The sequence below is a fragment of the Mesoplodon mirus genome, assembly GCF_964341445.2.
Source record: "Mesoplodon mirus genome assembly, chromosome: 3".
Lineage (NCBI taxonomy): Eukaryota > Metazoa > Chordata > Mammalia > Artiodactyla > Ziphiidae > Mesoplodon > Mesoplodon mirus.
Genome location: NC_138978.1, coordinates 7,675,567 through 7,698,789, shown reverse-complemented (window position 1 = coordinate 7,698,789; position 23,223 = coordinate 7,675,567). Strand labels below are relative to the sequence as shown.

At 39.8% G+C, this 23,223-nt stretch overlaps 1 protein-coding gene across 2 annotated transcripts in view; it reads right to left on the bottom strand.

Moving 5' to 3' along the window:
* Positions 1-23,223, bottom strand: part of UBE4B (ubiquitination factor E4B) — a 115,449-nt gene that overhangs the window by 49,039 nt on the left and 43,187 nt on the right. Inside the window, exons 4-11 of one of the 2 annotated variants that reach the window (XM_082612303.1) lie at positions 19,022-19,109; positions 17,820-17,964; positions 15,877-16,105; positions 15,003-15,419; positions 7,621-7,762; positions 6,019-6,119; positions 4,909-5,023; positions 1,098-1,181 (exon numbers count right to left, since the gene is read on the bottom strand). In XM_082612303.1, coding sequence (XP_082468429.1) covers positions 1,098-1,181; positions 4,909-5,023; positions 6,019-6,119; positions 7,621-7,762; positions 15,003-15,419; positions 15,877-16,105; positions 17,820-17,964; positions 19,022-19,109 — 1,321 coding nt within the window. The remainder of the gene's footprint in view (positions 1-1,097; positions 1,182-4,908; positions 5,024-6,018; positions 6,120-7,620; positions 7,763-15,002; positions 15,420-15,876; positions 16,106-17,819; positions 17,965-19,021; positions 19,110-23,223) is intronic. The other variant, XM_082612302.1, reaches the window with a different exon arrangement.

The following is a 23,223-nucleotide window of genomic DNA, read 5'->3' as shown; positions in this document are numbered from 1 at the left end:
GTTTTAATGTTTAACTTTAATATGTAGCCTTTTAGCTCCGTTTTGATTTTCTGAAACAGATAAATACACCTCTGTGTTTGCACCGATTGTAATTATCTGACTGTATCATTGTGGTCTTGATTGTTGCCTTGAGGAGAGGCACCTTAGCTCATGAGCTCCTGGGTCCTCTGTGTGTGTCACACTTGAGGTGCTCAGGAAGCAGTGAATTAATGGTCAGATGGAATCAAGTTAGCAGAATAAGTAAAAGGAACATGGGCAGGAAAACATCCATTTAACCGAGGCTTCAATTTACACAAGGTCGTATTTATACACGGAGTCAACTAATGTCACGTTTTGGTATTTTTCCTTCATACTTTTAGAATGAAAAATATTCAGTAATACTTCAAAGTATTTTTCTCCTAAAATTTTAAAGAAGCAAGGTGAGAGAAGAAAACAGCCTCTTATTTTCCTTCTAGGTCCAATATTTTCACAACTCTGAAGACCCTTGGTGAGAATCTAGCCAATAGTTCTGTCCACAATTGATGCTTCCTCTAAGTGCCTGGAGGAGCTGAGCAAACTTGTGTTTTCCAAGTAAAGCCTGAAGTGAAGTGCACAGACTCAGGAAACGGGGAAGGTGAACAAGAGAAGCACTGTGCAATTTTCTGTGCAAAGTCACGACATAAAGACAAAATTGTATTCCTTTTCTTAATCTAACTCTGCCTTCTTTATCTGCATTTGTCACAGTTCTTTTTTTTTTTTTTTTTTTTAATTAACAAAATTTCACCCCAAATATGGTATGCTCATTGCTAGGACAATCAAGAAGGAGACCACCAAGGATTATTGTTTTCATAAGCTATAGAGTAAGGCAAAGTACATTTTAATGACTGCATCACTGACTCCTGTCTAGGGCTCAGATGGTGAAATATGTACCGCGCTGCTAACTGTCTTCACTGATGCATCTCACTGCACACCAAACACTCTGCATGGCCAACACAATGATTTCATGTTTTAAGTTTGAAAACAAGGTTGATCGTGGACCTGAAAGAAAAGTGTACGTTACAATCATCTGGAAGAAAAACATCTACTGAATGTGTTACAAGGAAAGGAACAAAGTTTACCATGAGGGGGTATTTAAAGTAGTCGCTATCGAGGGAGCACTCTTTGGCAGCAAGAGCCAGGCCTTGTAAAATGGGGATAAAGATCTACAAGAAAGAAAAAAAAAATCAGAAATATAAGTTAAAGAAAATTTAAGAACAGGAGGCATGTCAAATAAAGCGCCGGACCTGCAAGTCCAGGCATTTGCACTGCTTGCCCAAGGAAAAGCTGTTTTGCATATATGGGAGCCTAGAATCCAGCCACAGGGTGTTGCTTTGTCCTTTCACAAGGCTGACTGTAAAGTAAGGCAGCTGAATTCTCCACAAGTAATAGGTTTTGGTGAATCCTAAAACTCCGACAAGACTCCCCATGATTCAACAGAAACTCACAAATGTGGAGCCTGCTGTAGGACTCTCCAGGGCTCCTTGCTCTAATCAAATCAATTAATCTAACCTGCACATCACAGCAACGAATATGTTTCTGATTACCAAGCACCTATAATCTGTAAAAAAAACTGGACTACATGTTCCAATATCTGCTCAATTCTATTAACATTTTAAGAAATTTTTTGTTGACACCCCTACACCTACATTTAATTCTTTCCACCTTTCCTTGTTTACTTCGAAGAGAACAAAAAAAAATAGACCAATAATGGATATTATTATTATCTTAACCTGAATTATGTAGAACAAAGAGATGGCTGGTGAATGTTGAAATTGGAAAAGAAAACTTCATCAGGAGGCCTTACCTCCATATATGATGTGATTAATACAACAACCCGATGTCAGAGCCTAAGGGCACTCAAATTTACGTTTACAAGCTCACCATTAATAGCAGGACACAGGAACACTGCAGAATCTGCTCAGCACAGCTCAGGTTTAAATTTCACAGTGTACTCCTGAGCAGCACATTTAGGGAGTTGGTTGGGATTCAAGACTAATAACATTAAGCTGAAAATGTTGTAAACAACAGCTGACAGTCTGAATGCCAACAAGTCGAAAAAGGGAGTGTTCTAAAAAGCTACTAGAAAACCTGAAAAATTCTCTTTCCTACTAATTTCATCCCATTGTGTGGAACACCTTTGTCATTTAAGGAGCACAGTATTAAAAAGGTGCCCTGCATTACAAAGTGTACTGGAGTGTCTTGAGATATCAACACAGCTCTTGAAGAGATCCTTCTACTTCTTGCAACTCAAGTAATCAGGGTAGAAGTAATGTGCTTTCATAAGCTAGCTAAAAATGGAGAGGAAATGCTTGGGTGTAGGGGTGGGAAATGCCCAAACTGCAATCGAGGGAAAAACAGTAGTTCCAGAATCACCAAAAAATAAATTTCACAATTGATCATCTAGAAAAATCTCTTAAGCATTTTTTTCAGGAACGCCATAAAGTAAAACTTCTTTAGAGTTATCCTCTTTTGCAAGTAGGGTTTAAATTATAATAAGCAGACAAAATATTACTAAACATAATACTTTTCAAATATCAAACATTATACTGTTTGTGTGACTTACATTTTTTAAAAATTTTATTTTCAAATAAATACCTCCCAGCACTGATAAAAAATGCTCCAAGTGTTCATCTCCAATTCTAAATTCTAGCTACTATTTATTGCTGTTTATCTATGAACATCTCAAACTTTAATTAAAGGAAGAATGAAATTTCAGTCAAAAGATTTAATCATTCAAATCGGCCACATTCTTAAGACAAAAGGTAAAATGCTGTTTTTCAGTTCAGCAACTCCACTGTACTCATCATTTCTCTTGAGGAAACATGGTGACACATAAGAAAAGACAAGGGATCCGAATTCTGTGATTAAAAATAAACAGATTGGGCTTCCCTGGTGGCGCAGTGGTTGAGAGTCCGCCTGCCGATGCAGGGGACATGGGTTCGTGCCCCGGTCCGGGAAGATCCCACATGCTGCGGAGCGGCTGGGCCCATGAGCCATGGCCGCTGAGCCTGCGCGTCTGGAGCCTGTGCTCCGCAAAGGGAGAGGCCACAACGGTGAGGGGCCCGCGTACCATAAAAAAACAAACAAACAAACAAAACAGATCTGTTGTGGTTGCACAACACTGGGAATGTACTAATGCCACTGAATTATAAAATGGTTAATTTTATATTATGTGAATTTCATCTCAATTTTAAAAAACATAGAGGTCATTTCATAGCCTCTATGTAAGTTTCTTTATGAATAAAATAGGCATAACATTTTTTTAGCTGATCACCAGGCTTTTATACAGGAAAAGCTACTCTGGTTCCTCAAGTGATGTCTTTTTGAGTAGAAGTATTCTACTTTATGTATATTACACATATAATATAGTGTATCCCTTAAACCTTCCAAGACAGTTATATATTTTCATCAGAGTTCACTTAATTTTCTAGAGAAGAAAAGCTCACTATAATACCTAAAATATTTCTATAAGTCAGTAAGACCATCATTTAAGATGAGCAGTTGATAAATTCCAAATACAGAATACACAACACTGACTGGGATTTTCACTCCTGGATGCTTCTTTTACTAATATTTTGAAAACTGCTGAAAACACACTTCCTGAGAATTCAAAGGCCTCAATATGAATAGTTAAAAATAATATTAGGTATAAAAACAGATTAGGGATTTCCCTGGTGGCACAGTGGTTAAGAATCCGCCTGCCAATGCAGGGGACACGGGTTCGAGCCCTGGTCCAGGAAGATCCCACATGCCGCGGAGCAACTAAGCCCATGCGCCACAACTACTAACCCGGCACTCTAGAGCCCGTGAGCCACAACTACTGAGCCTGCGTGCTGCAACTATTGAAGCCTGTGTGCTGCAACTACTGAAGCCCACGTGCCTAGAGCCCGTGCTCCACAACAAGAGAAGCCACTGCAACGAGAAGCCTGCGCACCGCAATGTAGAGTAGCCCCCGTTCGCCAAAATTAGAGAAAGTCCATGCATAGCAACGAAGACCCAAAGCAGCCATAAATAAACAAACACAGTTAAAAAAAAAAAACAGATTAAAAGGAATCATATCATTTGTAGCTATTGCCTCTATTATTCTTTCTAGAAACAAAAAAAGAGATTATCATACAACAAATTAAGAAAATGTCATAAGCATCCTTTCATCATGGGAAACAGCTGTGTTAAAGTTGCTGTGGCAAAGTGCTTACTTTACAACACAGGCCACAGAACAGTAATCAAAATTCATGCCAAGGTTTTACCTTGGAAGAAATCTTCAAGACTAACTTTTTTAGTTGTTATTATTATTATTAAGCTTTATTATTAAATATGACATATCTGCATTTTCACTTGCCTTTACCCAATGGGATATCAAAAATGTATGGATACTTAATGAATGAAGTAATCAGTAAGATCTGAGACTTCATTCCCGGTCTAGTGGTAAGAAGACAATGGTTTTATGTGACGTGCAAACTGCAGCTGAGCTAATTTGGTCTTTGATTTATTAATCTCCTTTTTGTAAACTCAGAGAACTAACTTTCAACACTACTTATCTGGCAAATGTATACCACGTCTTATGCGATCTCTTGGTAGTGTGTTAAAAGCTTCTTAAAATCAAAGACAGGGCCTTATATTTCTTCTACTCTCCCAAAGCACTTAGCACAGACCATGTTTAAAATACCTACTGCTTGACTGATTAGTTGAAATGTACACATGATTTGAACAATGCAGCTGTCAATTTGACTTCCTCAAGACAGGAACCTCGGGTAGCTCTCTCTGAGCACATAACATGTGCATGTTCAAATTCAGGAACCAAAGTTTTCAATATATGGTGTCTTTAGAAATCTACCTCGGCAGAGAAGCTCCTAATCCAGAAGTTTCAGGAGCAAACGTGCAAAACCTCACCTGCTTGAACACTTCTTCATCCTGGTGAGTGGTTCTCACCAGTTCTTGAATGAAGCCGTATGGGAGATTCCTACACAGCATGTACGGCACCAGGAAGGACGGCTGCTGCAGGGACCTGCAGACCCACGAAAGTCAAGGGCTCTGATGAATCAACTTGTCACCGTGTAGCAACAGAATATACAGAATGTCATGGAGCTGACAATCACAGGTCAAGCTTCAAATTTCCCAAATAATCCACACAATAGTCAATCATTTTAGGCAAAAGATCACCTCTCTCATTGTTAAGATAATCATTTTGGGGGGCTTTTCAGTGAGAAACTATAGAAAGCTTTAAAGAATCCATCTTTGCCTCCAGATAGCCCTTGAAAAATAAAGCATTAGAAAAACCAAAGTATTATATGTCTCTTTTACTTATTTATTTATGCCTCATCCAATGGGGGGAAAAAAAGATTAGCAGTGGCTGAAGACTTTTTTAAGCTCTTATTAATTTTAACCATGGAACAGTGTTTAAGTTTTAGTACATGTGATCATTTTCCTTTTTTTTTTTTTCTTTTGACAAACTTCAAAAATGGTTATGGTAAGATCATCCAGAATGAATAAATCTTGAACTTTGTCATTTTTCCTTTAGATGTTTTTTCATAAGAGAAATGAAATACAGAAATACTCTTTTATTAAACTTGAAACCTTTATGGGACCCTCTGAACAAAAATTAATAATGTAGTACACTTTGGGTGATTCCCATATTACCTATTCCACCACTATTCTTTATTATTGAATAACAGAAATTGATTATATGATACATGGAAAGTGATGATCTGCACATTTTTTTCAAGTATCTATACTGCTTTCAAGCAGCTGCTTTTAAACTGAATTACTAATTTCCTGCCCTGATGTCAACATATTTCAACCACAGTCTATCTCAATAAAGCACACAGAGTGTTTTATTTTCATAGTATTTTAGAGAAAGAAAGGGACCTCAGAAACCATCTAGTCAACCGCTCATTTCATGGGTGAGGAAGTGAGTTATCCAACGTGGTGCAGAATGGCTGGGCAGCCTGATAGAGAAGGCCCTCTCCCTGCTAACAGCAAGCACATACTGGTTTTTCATACCTTGGTTGTGTGAGGGACCCTTGTAGTACTAATGCAGTATGGGATATGCACTGTGAGCGGATGTTGCTCAGAAGCTGGCTGACTGCTGGCTGGCTGCACATCTGCAAAGAAAGGTAGAGGTTAGGTCTACAAAGACAAACAAAATAATCCCATACAGTTGAAAACTGACAAGAGTCAGAAGAGATCAATCTGCAGGAAATGGCATCCTTTTCTCTTCCTTTACTGATGATGAACAAACTAGAGTAACTGTATCATCCAAGTATAATGTCTCCACTAAAATCTACAATTAGAGAAGAGAGAAGCAGAAGCTTCAGGTGACCACGTGGGGATTTCAGAGATATGCCCACTCTCTTTGCTTTTGCTAAGGTTAAGTGCAGCAAACCCCAAGAGGCCCTTCACAAATATGAAACTAACAGGTTGACAACCGGATTAGTTTCCAATGGAAAACCAGAACTAGAAAATGAAATTGGAGGGCGGGGGATAAATTGGGAGATTGGGATTGACATATACACACTACTATATATACAATAGATAACTAATAAGGACCTACTGTATAGCACAGGGAACTCTACTTAGTACTCTGCAACGGCCTATATGGGAAAAGAATCTTAAAAAAAAAGAGTGAAGGGCCTCCCTGGTGGCGCAGTGGTTGAGAGTCCGCCTGCCGATGCAGGGGACACGGGTTCGTGCCCCGGTCTGGGAGGATCCCATATGCCGCGGAGCGGCTGGGCCCGTGAGCCATGGCCGCTGGGCCTGTGCATCCGGAGCCTGTGCTCCGCAACGGGGGAGGCCACAACAGTGAGAGGCCCACATACCGCAAAAAAAAAAAAAAAAAAAAAAAAAAAGTGGATATTTGTATATGTAAAACCGATTCACTTTGCTGTGTACCTGAAACTAACACAACCTTGTAAATCAACTATACTCCAATAAAAATTTAAAAAAAAAGAAAATGCAATAGGAATGAAATGAGATAATAATAAAGTAACTCAGCATGAAATAGAAGAAAAAGTGAACCTTGCTGAGTTTAAACCCAGTTTTGCAATTTATTATTTATGTGATTCTGGACAATTACAGGTATCCCTCACTTTTTGAAAGTTCACTTTATGCCACTTGGCTTTTAGGAAAGACCGAGGTGAGTATATACTTGATCTCTCTGAGGTTCATTTGCTTATTAACACAATGGAAAAAAATAATACTTATACCACACAGGACTACACTGGACTAATGAACAACTGTGAGAATGAGACCTAGCCAAGTGTCTGGCAGTCTAGGCGCTCCATAAATGTTGGTTATTATGATTACGACAGACTAGGAGAGAAATCATCAGGGCCGTGTAAGTCGCTGGCGGCAGTGGCACTTGGCCCTGTCACTTCTTCCCTCCACTAGGATGTGAGTTCCATGAGGACTGGGGTCCTCGTCTGTCTGGTTCACTGATCCACCCCCAGCTTCTAACACAGTGCCTGACCCATAGTAGATGCTCAGTAACCATTTCACTGATTGAATACATGAATGAATGCTCATTAGGGGGTCAAAAACCAATTATTTATGCACCACATAACCAGGTTTTTGTGGGGGTTTTAAAATGAATCCATTTCATGTTACCTTCGGTGCTTTTTTTTCCTCTATTCCAACTCGGTCAAAACACTCGATGAGGTAGTTCAGCATATCTGTCTCCTTGCACATCTCAATGGTGAAATGGTCGCTGTAGGAATCCCAAGTACTTGCCCCACCAGAGGCTCCCAAACTTTGGAGAAAAGAAGAATGGATGATTTTTATCTGTTCTCAATAAATAATGTTTGATAGAGTTCGCACTTCTGCAGAAAGCCCGTTAGGGTCCCCACGCCCAGAACAAAGCACAGACACCCATGCAGCCGAGGCTGGAGCTTGTTTCACCTGCTCCAAGTCCAACAATAGCCATTTTTAGTAAACATTTTATTGACCTAAGAAGAAAGTCTGTCCAGAAACCCAACATCTTATCTTCTTGGGAACAGCACCTTACAAAACCAGGAGGACTCTAAGAATTGCTACCGAACGCTGGGCATTTGAAGGGATACCACACGTATGTAAATCCAACTGGCCAGCTGCAATTAGGCAGGCTTGGAGGTTAAAGCCAGCCTATGCTATGACGTAATCGAAGTCTTCAGGAGGGAAGTTACAAGGGACTAACAAAACACCCCTCTTCCTAACTTCTAGCACAGATCTTAAAAGCCTTCACCCAGCATTCAGCAACAGGACCAGGGCTTAGGAAAACCGTCCAGTTAGGAGACATGAAAAACACGTTAAAACACAAATTTTCCAAAATGTTTGGCAAAAGGGACAAAGTAGTATAGTGAAAACAAAACAAAAACCTTGCACTAGGAGTATCCAAACTTGCGTTCTATTCCCATCCCTACTGCTTACTTGTTACCTGAACCCAGAACTTCATCTCATCTGCAGTGAGGGTTCAATAAAATCATGTGGAGGTGCTTTGCAAAATATAAGCAGGATACAACGTGAGGCACTGTTATTATTAGTAACAACTATTCCCTGAGACCATTATCACAAGGGTTAGGTGTTAGGAAATCAAAGTTTAGATTAACCATCAATAGGTCAAATACCAAATCTGATGTTTAACTCACAAATTTGATAGACATAAAAGATACAAAAAGATTAATCATGGCATAGGAAGAGGTCAGGAATTTTGAAATGAAGACAAATGAAAAAATATAAACTTAGCAAAAAAAAAAATTTACATGTGAAAGATGATAAAGGCGAGGAAGAATATCAGGAACTTGAGATACCCATCCCTACTTCAGCCTGGGGCAGATAGGAGCTAGAAACTAAAAGAAGAATTAAGATATTAATGATATGTTATGCAGATAGATGCACAGATACACATAAGTAATTTTGGAATATATACATAACTGACCTTAGAATTTTAGAAGAATATACATAATTGACCTTGGAATTAAAGTATGATATTAGAGTATTTTAATTTAAAAAGATGAAAACAATGCCAAGGCTTTAAATCCAAGGCTCTCAGGCCAGAGTCTCGTAAATCTGAATTCTTACAACTTACTTACTACATAGGTCTGATAGAAGGGAAGGGAGGAGGGGAGGCTGAGAAGCAGTCAAAAGCACAAGGCAGCCAACATCCTCCTGACTGGGCAGGCAACGGAGCCACCCACAAAGTGCCTCACCAGAGACAAAGATGGGCAACCCAGGGTGGGAAACCTCAAAAAACCAAAAACAATTCTTGTGTCTTCACACCACTTAAATTTTGGGCTACATTTCATGGTATGGTAAGATCTGTTATCTGTTAATTGGCCTGACAACAGAAAGATGAGGACTGTAATAAAGCAAAGGGAAAAAACAACAACAACATAAGAACAAAACAGAAAAACCCACCCATAAATATAAGAAGTGTGGTGAATCCCCAGAAGGAGACAGGGGAAAAAGATATTTGGCTTTACCTGCCACGATCTCGCTCTCAAGCTATCTGCTATCCCTCCCTCTTCCATCTGAGGTTAGTGACTCAGGGACTATATTCACTGCACATCCCAAAGATGAAATGTGCTAACACAGGCTTATAACTATACACGGTTAAGGTTAAATTCCCTTTGAGAAGCTCTCACAGATGACAATGAAAATAGATCTTCCTCGTGTTTAAAATGAAGTATTTAAACTATACATTTCCTTGATAACAAGCCCCATCTTTCTCACATTTTTACACCTCTGAAATGGAAAGCATCTGATATTTGATGCCAATAGGTCCTTGCCAGTTGCAAGGAGTCAGTCTGATGCTGTGCCTGTGAACAACTGTGGGAAGTCAACGCGCTTAGCTGGTGGCTGCTGATGCAGCGACACTGGGTTCCATTCTCAGCCAAAACGTCCCCTTTCATTTTAACTTAGATCTGAACACCTCAAAGTCAACCGAAATGCCTTCACGAACATTTCGCAAAGGCATGAAAAATGACAGGGTGTGTACGAGACTGCCAGGCAAGGCAATGAGAGACACTCAGAATGTGTAAGAGAAGTCTCAAAGATAAAAGACGTTGATGTTAATGTTGTGATCATCTGTCAGGCACCAAACAACACTTCCAAGTGACTTTCAGGAGAAGAGAAAGAAAGAAAAAAAAGAAACATAAGTTTAACTAAACAGAAAACATAGAATAAACCCTAGTTTTCATCAATGTGCTTCCAAATTATAAGATCAGTCCTAAGGGTGCCGAAGTAGATCATGAGCACAGGTATGCAAAGCGGCCAGTGTCACCAGGGATGTGCATGATTGTCAGTGGTCAAAACTGGTTTATAAGGATCTCTAGGTTTGAACTCAAATTTTGAATGTGATACTGAAGGAGCAAGGGGTGTACAGTTTATATGCATTAAATTTATGCTATCAATGGACGTTTTAAAATGTTTTAAAATAGTATTTCATTTTTTCCCTAAAGACGTTGTTATGCAATTCATGATGTTTTTACGACCGTAACATATGGAATATGACATTGGAAATATGTCATGTTTAAGTCCTAAGAGTATCTATAAAATTACACCTCCCTTGGGAGAATATGTGAACCATTTTCTGGTAACTACATCAACAATCCAACTGAATAACGTAATTACTTCACATATTGGAAATGTAGCTGCATCCTTCTGAAAACACAATGAAAATATTTCTGGGGATTTATACATGCATCAGATCTGTGCAAACTGAGTCGCATTTTAAATGTACCAAGAAAACTTGTTTCTTAAAAGGATTCCATTGCAGTTTCTTTTCTTCTGTCGTGGGAATAATCACCCTACTTTATTACTTTTTTCGATGCAGACTTCGGAATGGTATATTTTCTGGACGCAAGGCAAAGGCAGAGCTGGGCAGGGTCAAGCCATGTACATTCCCTGAACAAACGTCTGCACTGCTCAAGGTCCTGGGGGTAGTACACCGAATCAAACAGATCAAGACCTTGTTATATGGCAACTACATTACAGAGAGGAGACAATTAAAAACAAAAAACAGTATAGAAATGCTGTAACTGCTACGAAGAAAGGCAGAGTATGGGTGACAGGGGCAGGAAGAGTGTGTGAGTGTGAGTGTGTGTGTGTGTGTGTACATGTGGGATGCACGGTCTTGCAGGCCAGGGTGAGAGGCTTTGGGTCTTACTCTGTGGGAGAAGGGAAATCACTGGAGGGTTTGGGGGACAGACATGGTAGAAAGATTTCCTTTCGACCATCTCCGCTGCTTCATCTCCAAATAGTGATGCGGGGAAATGTCCATTTTTTCCACTATTTGCTAGTTTTCTCTTTCTCTGTTCACATAGGCTCATGACTTTCAAGATTTGATTTCCTTCACTGAAGTATCTAAGCAGTGAAAAGAAGAACCCAATAAACGAAAGAAAAACTTCTTTCTAGTCATCAACTTCCTAGGAAACAATCAGAAAACGTGTCCTCAGAATAATTCCTTTGTTATCTTTATTACAAAGATAACTCTCACTTCACTCATTTCCATTCCTGCAGGAAGCAGTTCCTTATAATTCTTATAGCTTTTTTCACAGAGCACTATGAAACATTCTAGAAGGACTGTTTTTGCCTTTCTTAAATTAACCCTTATTATTACCACTATAAATAATTAACCTAGGAATGTATGTCCTAACTACTTCACAAAAGGTGTACAACCCATCGATTCCACTGGGCGAGCACAAAGGGAGACAGAAACAAGCCCCCTTGACTGCCGCTTCTACGACATTGACCTTACCAGGCGAGAAGTGGGTGTTAAAAGTGCTTTCTTCAAAGTAAATAAAATTCTGAGAAGATCAATTAGAAAAGGGGAAAGAAAAAACTCTTCACTGACTGCCCAAATTAATAAGATTTTTCTGCTACTTCTTCTTGGTTCTGACACTATGTGCGTTCTCAAGTTCCTCTCTGTTTCATCGGTTATATATGAATACGCCCTGTCCTTCTACATTCTTTTTGATATCTATTCAGAATCTATAATTTCTAAAACCTGGACAGATCAGATTTCATTTTCACAGCCAGCAAAGGACCTGCCAACCGACTGGAGTGGGATTTTGTAATTAAGGAGTAAAACGCTGGCACTTTCTTGCCAAGGAACTGAGTAGCTGTGTAAACTCTGGGCAGCGAAATAACTAGTAAAGAATGAAAACGACACAAGTCCCACTGGGCAAAGATGGAGAAGCCAGAGGCAGCTGGGTACGGTGGGAGGCGTGTGAGTTCTGGGCTCAGGCTCTGCCTTGTCCTAGTTGTGTGACTAACCTCCCTGTACCCACGTTTCCTCGCAGTAACTAGGGGCGGTGCTGTGAGGATTAGAGTGATAACGTAGGTTGAGTGCTGACACAGTACCTGGCAGGTGATGCTCATAATTATTCGCAGCTATGAGTACATAATCGGTAACATTTATTTCTCCTGATGAAGTCTACATCTGAGACAAGGTTGGGATGTTAGAAGTCTAGAGCGGAGTCAGTGAAAGCAGCATCCAATTCTAGTATCTCTGTTAGAGGAAGCTGGAATTCAACAGGCCAGGCAGAGACAGCATTTCTCCCACAGACAGCTTACAGTAAAACAGATAATAAAGCACTTTTATCATGTACAGAAATTGATTCCTGACAAGGATGTCTGCTGCATTACTATAGTCATGGATCAGGACTTTATCTACATGAAAAAGACACTTCTATCTTTGGGAAATTTACTTGAGAAACAGTGATACAACGTTCAACCTAATACAAATATTGACCTTCCTGAATCAATATTCGACGTTGCACCAACACCCCTCTCTCTTTATATACCCTCTAATGACTCTTCTGAACACCAACGAATTGAATGCAGTGTACCTCACTCCTAAGGCTGTCTCTATTTTTATAGCCTGGAGCTATTTTTGAACACTGCTGGGCACAAATATCAACTCGGTCCAGAGGAAACTTCAATTTAAGAGCAAAATTGTAAGACAATGAGTGGGAGGGTTAGAAAGAAGGTGCTATTATATTTTCTTGCTCAGTCACCTAGAAGACCCAAGCGGTCTTTTTCACTCGGTTTTCAGGGGTGAACATTCAGCAACATCATGAGCTATGCTTTAGCCTCTGCTGCCATTCCACAGGCCGTCTAAACAAATACGGTCTGGCTTTACCAAGGCCAAGGAGGTGAATGATTAGCAAAATTTAAGATCAGAAGTGAAAGCAGCGGGACTTCCCTGGCGGCGCAGTGGTTAAGAATCCGCCTGCCAATGCAGGGGACACGGGTTCGAGCCCTGGTCCGGGAAGATCCCACATGCCGCAGAGCAACTAAGCCCATGAGCCACAACTACTGAAGCCTGCATGCCTAGAGCCCATGCTCCGCAACAAGAGAAGCCACCACAATGAGAAGTCTGCGAGGGGCAATGAAGAGTAGCCCCCGCTTGCCGCAACTAGAGAAAGCCCGTACGCAGCAATGAAGACCCAACGCAGCCAACAATACATAAATAAATTTTTAAAAATTTATTAAAAGAAAAAAAAAAAAAAAAAAGAAGTGAAAGCAGCATCACAGTTATACCAGACAGTATGACCCCATATGCTCTTCAATGGATTGCCCGGAGTGAGCTGGAGAGGGACACACACACACACACACACACACACACACACGTTCCAGCCCCTCTGCCATTCCTACACACACACACACACACACACACACACACACGTTCCAGCCCCTCTGCCATTCCTAAATAGCAGCAATCCATGCAACTGTACATAAGAAAACATGCCTCCCAGAGTAGATGCTGCTCACACCTGGCAGCTCGTAAGAATACTCTTCCAACAGATAAATGGAGGGCCTCTCATTTTAGATCTTAGCGTGGGTGAACTTAATGACGACTGATCTTAACGATGACTGATCCTGTTCATGTTCTTGACAAATGATTACATGTAAGTTTTTCTCCAAACTTGCCAGGCAACAACTATGAAATTTTTTCTGTGTACCACTTTACCCCATGAGAAGGTCCTAATGCTTTAGTACATGCAAAGTTTCTCACATCTTGACTCTCCAGGCCACCTGGAGTCATCTGACCCTATCCTGTTTGGATTCAAAGCACACCTCTAATTAGGACTTATGAAAGTTAGTTCCTAAGCACCTAGGCACATGCAGGGGTAAGACTCCATTCCTCTGATACCTGGACCCAAACTGGACACAAGAAAACTCATCACCACCACCACCACCTTCATCATCACCATCATCATCATCTTCTTCTCCATCTTCATCACTACTGTCCCCAGAAAGTGCGAGGAAGAGGAAGGAGAAAGGACTGTCGTACATACTACCGTAACAAAAGCAAAAAGAGTCATCAGGGAACAAAGGAAAGCAGAGAGGAGGAAAGCTTTTACAATTGCTGGCCTTTTAATGAAATCTTACGCTACAAGTTTTGTCTACTGACATGCAGAAAAATAATTCACCTAAATTATATAAAGGGATAGGAACACTTGAGGGGTGGAGGGCGCGGATTAATGGAGTCACGATACTGCTTCTTTCTAAGGGGCTGAAAACAAAGTGTCAAGGCAAAACCACTTGCCAGAGGTAAGGGATCTGCTCCCTCAACCCCTTGGTCTGACTGTATTTCAACTATGATTAGCAACAGTACGAAACGTGGAAAAGTGGTCCTGTGAGCCCCAACTCTCAAATACAAGCTGCCCAGTCTCTGAAGTGCATTTGTCATGAGGCGTGACACGTGCCCTCGATTTCAAACAAGTGACTTCTTTTTATTTTGTACAGGAAGGAGGAAGAGTGAGGGGGGAGGAGGGAAGAAAGGGTCTCACCATCAAGCAACCCATACTTTCTGATGTGACTGAAGCCTGGCTGGGCGTGGACTCGGGGCACGAGCCTACCGAACCAGTTAGACACGCGGGTTAATGACCCCAAACAGAGAAACACAGGTAACTGAGGTCAGTGCCACACGACAGTTCTTCCAAACCGTGTTAATCTCCTCTCCCTGCACTGCAAACACGCACCCGACTCTCCTGCTGCATAGATACCTAGGAGAGCTCCTTAGGGAGGAGGGCCGTCTGCTCACGGCACCCGCACCGGGTGAGGCGGACAGTAAAGGTGGCCCCGCGCCGGTGGGTCTCTGTCGGGAGGAGCTGGCGGGCACGGCTTGAGGGCTACTAGCTGGGGTGGGCAGGCCTGGGGAGCTCGACAGGATGGAGCTGCCCAAGGACCGCGGGGCAGGAGAAGATGACGACCCCCAGGGGTGGGTGACAGTGTAGGGCCGGTACCGCGGAGACGAGGGCTGGCTTCCCGCAGGTGTCCCCGCAGCTGCGCCGTGAGGACTGAGGGAAGCGGAAGGAGTGGACGCCTGGCTGGCTGCCCGGGACGGGGGCGCCAGAGGCAGACTCATCACTGGCACAGAGCTCCAGACACTCGTGCTGGGAGCTGGGCTAGTCTCATAGAGGCTAAATGAGTTGAGAAAGGGAGGAAAGGAGAGAAAATTGAAGAAAAGCTTGAGACAAATAACTAAAATGAAAAACATCATGTTTTTAAAGAAGAGTATAATTTCACTTCATATCTCTAAGCGTTCAAGTATACAGATCTTTTAGAGACTCATCTAAATAACTGTAATCAGACTGCCATACTGATTTAGAGGCTATACTTACGAGAAAGCCTTCTTTCCAAAGAATAATATACTATACACAGTCATTTGTTCCTACAACTTAATTTACCAATAGCCTAACCATGGAAAGCAAGAGACCCAAGTGGAAGAGACAATATCTCCTCAATGAGTCAATCCATCCCCCAAACACAATACATGTCATAATCTGCATGACAGGCCCACAAGTGAACATTCCCTTCTCTTACATACTTCCTGGCTATTTTACCACCAATGAGATGTGCAAAAAGAACCACACCGACCTAGATAAAGAGCTGGCACCGAAGGAACCCACGCTGCAGAACATGGGGCTTGTTCCCGGATTGGAGCCAGTATTTAGCATGAGATTTCTGTCTGGTGACCGAGCTGCCGTTGCAATTGGCTGGGATGTGGCTGTCAGACTGGCAAATGGGTTTTCATCTCTAGTCTGAGTGGACATCATTAGCACTTCCATTAAAATCTGGCCAATCAAGTCCTTAAAATCAGAGAACACTGTTGGAAAGGCAGAATAAAGAAGAGGTTACACATGGTTCTTCATACACACGGTCCTCGAATAAGCCAAAGTGAACCAGAGAAGTTCGATGTAGTATCTTGGGTTGGATTCTGGAACAGTAGAAGGCCGTCAGTAGAAAACCTGGTGAAATCCAAATAAGGTCTGGAGTTTAGTTAACAGTAATATCTTAGTTCTGACAAATATACTACGGTCATGTAAGATGTTAGCATTAGGGAAAACTGCGTGAAGTGTATATAGGAACTCCCTGCACTATCTCTAGAACTTTCTGTAAATCTAAAATTATTCCAAAACAGAAACCTTTTAGAAAAAAAAAACAAAAAAGAACTGGAGCCCAGTTGATGAGAGTCACTGCTGATATATATTAACTATAAAAAGAAGCTACTCCCAACTACAGGTTAGTTTATCACACTAGAAATGCAACTGGGTTAATATTTCTTCACCTATATATGTTTATATACAGTTAAACTATTAAGTACAAAGTTCAAAGTATTTTATGAAGGGTCTAATATTTAGTTGCCACCTGCCTTTCTGGAGCAGACTCTGTCTTCTAGCTTCCTTCTTATTCTTTGCAGCTCCCAACTGCTTTACTGTAGGTCTTTAGATATATTTTAAATATTACTAAATAAATAAAATGTCTAACCCATGTAAATCTTATCTGATTTGTTATTAAAAATTACCACCTATATATGTACTGGACAGATTTGAGAATCTTAACAGTTACAATAATTACAAGTGGCAGGGTTTTGAAACTCATGGTTGCTAAGCTCATCTCTATAACCAGAGTTAAGAAGACCTCAGTGAAGTCAGAAGTAAACTATCCATCCACCAGGAACACAGAGGACTCGTGTGTGTCTGTGTGTGTGTGTGTGTGTGTGTGCACGCATGTCTGTCATGGAAGACGGGCAGCAGAGAAAAGGAAATGCAATCTCCTTGATGTTCATTCACTCATTTAAAATATATCTACTGAGGGATTATTAAGTGCAGGCACTGGGAATACATCAGTGAGCAAAACAGACAAAAATTCCTGCCATCAGGGAGGTTATATACTAGTGACACGTAGAAGAACACTCCAGTGCACTTCCCCTCCCTCTTCTGTTCTTGAAATGACTGCTGTAGAGAAAAGTGAGTGTGCCCTGTAATGCTGGTATCTTGCTAAGAGTTTTATTATTTTGCTGTAAGTGTGGTTTAGTGTAGCCTCTTAAAATAGAATCCTGTAAACACTGCAAAATATCAACATGTGCTATCTTGCTAAGCAGTTTAATCAAGCAGATTTACTCCACTGTCTCCATATGACCCGGGAGGCACTTACAGCGGGTATAGGTCATCCAGAGCGCCTCTCTCAGGATCCCCGGAGACTACCCAGTATACTCCTGCCCAGAGTATAAGAGGCGCTAATGCTCTAAGCACCTTCTTATTGCAAAGGAAAAAACTTCAACCCTGCGACAGTAAAGACCATTAACTTATTTATACAGTTTTCCTTTAGAGAAATCATAAAAGTAAAAAAAATAATTTATCAATAAGATAGGTGGAAAGTAGCTAAACAGCAGTGTCCTCATCAACCAGTATCCTTGTAATCAAAAATACAACTGCAAAGCAAGACAATGAATGTGGATAGGAGGGAAAGACAAAAGATTTTTCATTCTGGTTTTCTATTAAGGGCTCTGAAATAAGACAGCTGAGCTTGATTCCTACCTTCTTTTGGGTTCTGCTTAAATTGTGCAGAAAGAGAAGAAAGAAAGATGACATCTCTGTCCCGGTCCTTCCAGGAGACACGGAAGATCTTACAGACCAGCTGTAAGGCCTGTTCTTCAGACACTTCAGAACCTGATGAAGGCTCCTTGTGAGGAAGAAGATTTGAGGGTTAATTTCAAGTAGCAGGAGGTGTGAGTTAGACTTTAATAGAAATACCTAATTCTGATTTAATTTCTTTACAAATGAGGATATTTTAGAAATGCATAACACTATTCACCTACTGATTTAGGGAAAAATAAACTTGCTACTATGACTTCAAGGTTACAATATGTAGGTCTCATGAGCTTACAATAAAAGTCTATGGGGGGGGAGTATAAAACAGCAGGATTGTTATCAGCAATTGCCAAGGAAGACAGTGATAAAGGATGTACATATATCCCATTTATTTACTTTTCTGAATGCTAAAAGACCAGGTTGACATTCTAGGTATATAACCAATTTTTCTCTAGAAATTTTTCCAGAATTCAATGTTTTTCACTACTTTAAATCACAGAAAGTATCATATATGAAAGAACTTTGTAAACATTCAAAACCTATACAAAATAAAGCACTGCACCACCAGGAGGCTACAGTCCGGCTTCTAATAACGTTGCCGAACACCAATACTTTACTGAACAGAAAGTGATGCAATTATCTCTACCAGTTCTACACCACGACACACACCAAAAACCCAAAAAATCCTTTTTCTAAATATAGGGAACTAAAGCTCAGATGATAACAAAATATAAAAGCCTCCTGTTTCCTCACATTCTTGCTTCAATTCCCAGTCATTTCCCTCAGAATACAACCAAAGATGTGATGACCTACTTGCTTAAGCAATTAAAGACGGACAGAAAAAAATTCAAATTAGCTCTAAATTTGCTAACATTTACTGATAAAAACATGGACCTGAAACAAGATAACTGAAGGATTTTTATCAGATAAAAGGACTGAGTTATACTTCCATTAATAAGGGTGATCAAGGCTACCCACTTTTCCTGAAAAAAGTAAAAGAAAAAAAGAAAAAACCCAGTCACCTAAATAGGATCTGCTGGTTTGGGGTGGCATTCTCTCATAGACTTTACAGATACAAGACATGAAGCAGTGCTTATTTATATTACCTGTAACTAAAAACAGAAGCAAGGGCTTCATCTCTTACCAACCTTAACGCTGAGGCTCCTTTTTTCTCTTCGGTCATTTTCATCAACTTCCATATTTTCAATTCCTGAATCCACATCCACCTGGGACATGCTTTAAGTATAAAAGACAATCAGTCTTTTACCTTTGATAAATCCACCCAATGTCATAGCTGCTGGTTGAGGAAAAGTTTTTGTTTTCTGGGGTTTTTTTTTTTTTTGGCCGTGTGCCGCACGGCTTAAAGGACCTTAGTTCCCCGACCAGGGATCGAACCCAGGCCCTCAGCACTGAAAGCACCAAGTCCTAACCATGGGACCGCCAGGGAATTCCCTGAGTAAAAGTTTTAAAATATGAATCACAATCAGTCAGGAAAGCAAAAATAATAAAGGTTCATCTTTTTTCTCATTAATTTTTAAGAGCTCTTCATATATTAGGATATAAACATTCTATCATTCTTGTTGAAAATATTTTTCCCAAGTTGTCATTTCCTTAGGCTCACTTTCAAAAAAAATAATAATATTGCTGGAAATATTTTCCTCAAGTTGTTATTTTCTTAGGCTCACTTTCAAAAACAAAACTTAAGAGCAGATTTTCTATACATACTATTTCTAAATGATATACAATCAATCAGAGCCTGATTACAAAATCTGGTAAAGTACATATATTATTTCCCCCACATTAAATAACTGTCCCAGCACCATTTATTGAAAAGACCATCCTTTTCAACACCAATATGAAATCACCTACGTCATATGTCCAACTATCATATGTGTGAGGGTCTCCTTCTGGATACTCATTGCTGTTCCATTAGACAATCTGTCTGTCCCTGAGCCAATACCACTGTATTGTACTTACTACGACTTCACAATAAAGCTTGCTATCTGCTAGGTCAACGCCTCTACCTTGTTCTTCTACTTCAAGAGAGTCTTGACCATTCTTGGCCCTTTGCTCTTCCACACATACTTAAGAATCAGCTTGACAGGTTCCTTAAAACTCCTGTTGGGATTTTGACTAGAATTTCACTGACTCTATAGATCAAATTGCGAAGAAAAGACCTCATTATATTACTGATCTATCCATGGACAAGGTACCTCTCTCCAAGTATTTAAGGTCTTCTTTCAATAAACTTTGATAATTTTCTAAGTCTTTCACTTCTTTTGCTAAATTTATCTTTAGGCACTATATATATATACATATACATATGTGTATATATGTGTGTATATATATGTGTATATATATATTTATTTTTTGGCTGTGTTGGGTCTTTGCTGCTGCATGTGGGCTTTCTCTAGTTGTGACAAGAGGGGGCTACTCTTCGCTGTGGTGCGCGGCCTTCTCATTGCGGTGGCTTCTCTTGTTGCGGAGCATGGACTCTAGGCGCGTGGGCTTGCTTCAGTAGTTGTGGCTCACGGGCTCTAGAGCCCAGGCTCAGTAGTTGTGGCGCACGGGCTTAGTTGTTCCGCAGCATGTGGTATCTTCCCAGACCAAGGCTCGAACCCATGTCCCTTGCATTGGGAGGCAGATTCTTAACCACTGCGCCACCAGGGAAGCCCGGCACCAAATATTTTTAAATAAAATTGTGAATGGGCCTTTTTAAAAATTAAGTTTTCTAATTTGTTGCGAGTACATAGTAATGTAACTGACTTTAGACACAGACCTCTTATAAGCTACTTGTTTACTTATACACTGGGCTTATAAGGCAATCATTTTATCTCCAAATAATAACTGTTTTGTTTCTTTCACTCCAATCTTAACTTGCTTTACTGCAGTGGGTAGGATCCCATGTTGAATAGAAGCAGAAACAGCACTCATCCTTTTTTTATTCCTGATTTTAAAGAGAATGCTTCTAATTTCTTACCACTGAATATGAGAGCTGCTGTGGTTTTTTGGTAGATGTCCTTTATATTAGTGAGAATAAGAGGCTATGCTGTGGTAACACATACACCCTGCAATCTTAGAGGCTTCACACTATAAGCGTTTGTTTCTTGCTTCCGCAAAGTTTGATGAGTGAAGCAACCTTACTCCATCTTTAATCTATGCCGTCTGCAATATACAGCCTCCAAGGTCACTGGAGCAAGAGAAGAGAGGGATGGAGGAGGAACATTGGCTTAACTGCCTTCACCTAAAAGTGACACATGTCACTTCCATTCACAAGTCTACTGGACAGAACTAGTTAATTGGGCCCCATCTAATGGCAAAGGAGACTGGAAATGCAGGGGAGCCTGTGGAATATTTGGTGAGCTCTGTCTCTGCCCTACAGTTTAAGGATGCAACTTTCTGTCTCCTGTTTGCTAAGATTTTTACCATGAATCAGTGTTGAATTGTATCAAACCTTTGCAACTTCCAAGATCATATGGCTTTTCTATTTAATATATAATGTGGTGAATAATATTTACAGATTTTCTAATGTTAAAGCACCTTTGCATTCTTAAGATAAACCCAAGTTGGTCGTGTTATATTATTTTTTTAAACTAATCTTTTCGTTGAAATATACAGAAATGTGCATACATGATGTGTTTGGCTGAACAGTTTCACAAAGGAAACATACTAATGTAACCGGCACCCAGATCAAGCAACAGAACATTACCAGCACCCCAAAAGTACCCCCCTCATGACCCTTTCAATCACTACTACGCTAGCCCACAGTAACTGCTATTCTGGCATCTAGCCCCATAGATGTTTTGTCTTCTTTTTATGTGCTGCAGTATTTGATTTGCCAATATCTTCAGACTTTGGCAAATATGTTTATAAGTATGATTACCATGTAATTAATTTTCTTCTTTTACATTATTCTTGTCTGGTTTTGTACATTAAGGTCATATTAGCCTCGTAAACTGATTTGGTAAGTTTAAAATTTACCTGAAAAATGTGTGTAAAGTTGGAATGCTGGAATTACCTATAAAATCATTTGAGAAACGTGCTTTCTTTGGAAAATTTTAAAATGCTGATTCAATTTATTTCACTTTTTTTTTTAATTATTCAGGTTCTCTCTTTTTTCTTGAGTCAATTTTGGGAGAATGTGTTTTTCTAGGAATTTGATTTTCATCTAAATTTTAAAATTTATGTGCATCCTGCATATTTACATTTTACATTTATATTTACTGAAATTCTTTTTCAGTAACAAGTATTACTGAGTGCCCATTCTATGCAGGCATTGTTCCAGGTGTCTGAGATGCCAACAAACAAACAGACAAAAAACCCCCTGCAGCATGGAGCTTCCATTCTAGTTAAAGATAATAAACAATAAACAAAGCATATAGTATATGATAAGTGCTATGGAAAAATTAAAGAAAAAAGAGCAGGGAAAAGGCAATTGAGAGGGCAGGGCTTTCCCCCTTTTAAATGGGGTGACCTCACTGAAATGCTATCTGGGCAAAAATATGAAGGAGGTTAGCCATGCACATATCCAGAGGAAAAGTATTCCAAGAAAAGGGGTTTTATTCCCAATATTTATTTATATTCTTTTTCCATTTTTCATTTTTAATATATTATATATAGCTTTATATTCTCTTTAAGAAGCACATTAGCTGCAACACACAAATGATGATATGTAATATTTGTTATTGTTCAGTTCTAGATACTTCCAAATTTCCATTATGATTTCTTCTTTGACTTGTATTTAGAAGCATGATGTTTTTAAAATTTCCAAATTCATGATGGGTTTTTAAAAGATTTTTTTACCTTATATAATTATCTAAGCTAATGTCAGAAAACATGATCTGTATTATTATGACTCCTGAAACCTTTGGGTCAATGGGTCTTATCAGAAAAGAATGTGTATTCTCCAACTGCAGAGTGCAAAGTTCTGTATCTTTCAATTAGATCAAACTTGTTAGCTGTGTTGTTTAATTTGTCCATATGCTTACTGATGTTTATTCTCTTTGCTCTATTGATGGCTGAAGAAGACGTTAAGAACCTCCCATTATGATTATGTCTGTGTCAATTTCCTCTAGTTCTATCAAGATTTGCCTTATTTCATGTTGCTATTATATTACTAAGTGCATATACTTTGGAAACTGTTATATCCTACTGGTAAACTAAACACTTATCACTGTACAGTGCTTATTTCTAGTAATACTTTGTGACAAAGTCTAATTTATTAATATACTTTCCCCTATTTTCTTTTGTTTAGTATTTGCCTGGTATATTTTTTCCCTTTTATTTTCAAACTTTCTCTAAGCTAATGTTTCAGGCATGCATTCAGTAAACAAGAATAAAGCTGTGTTCT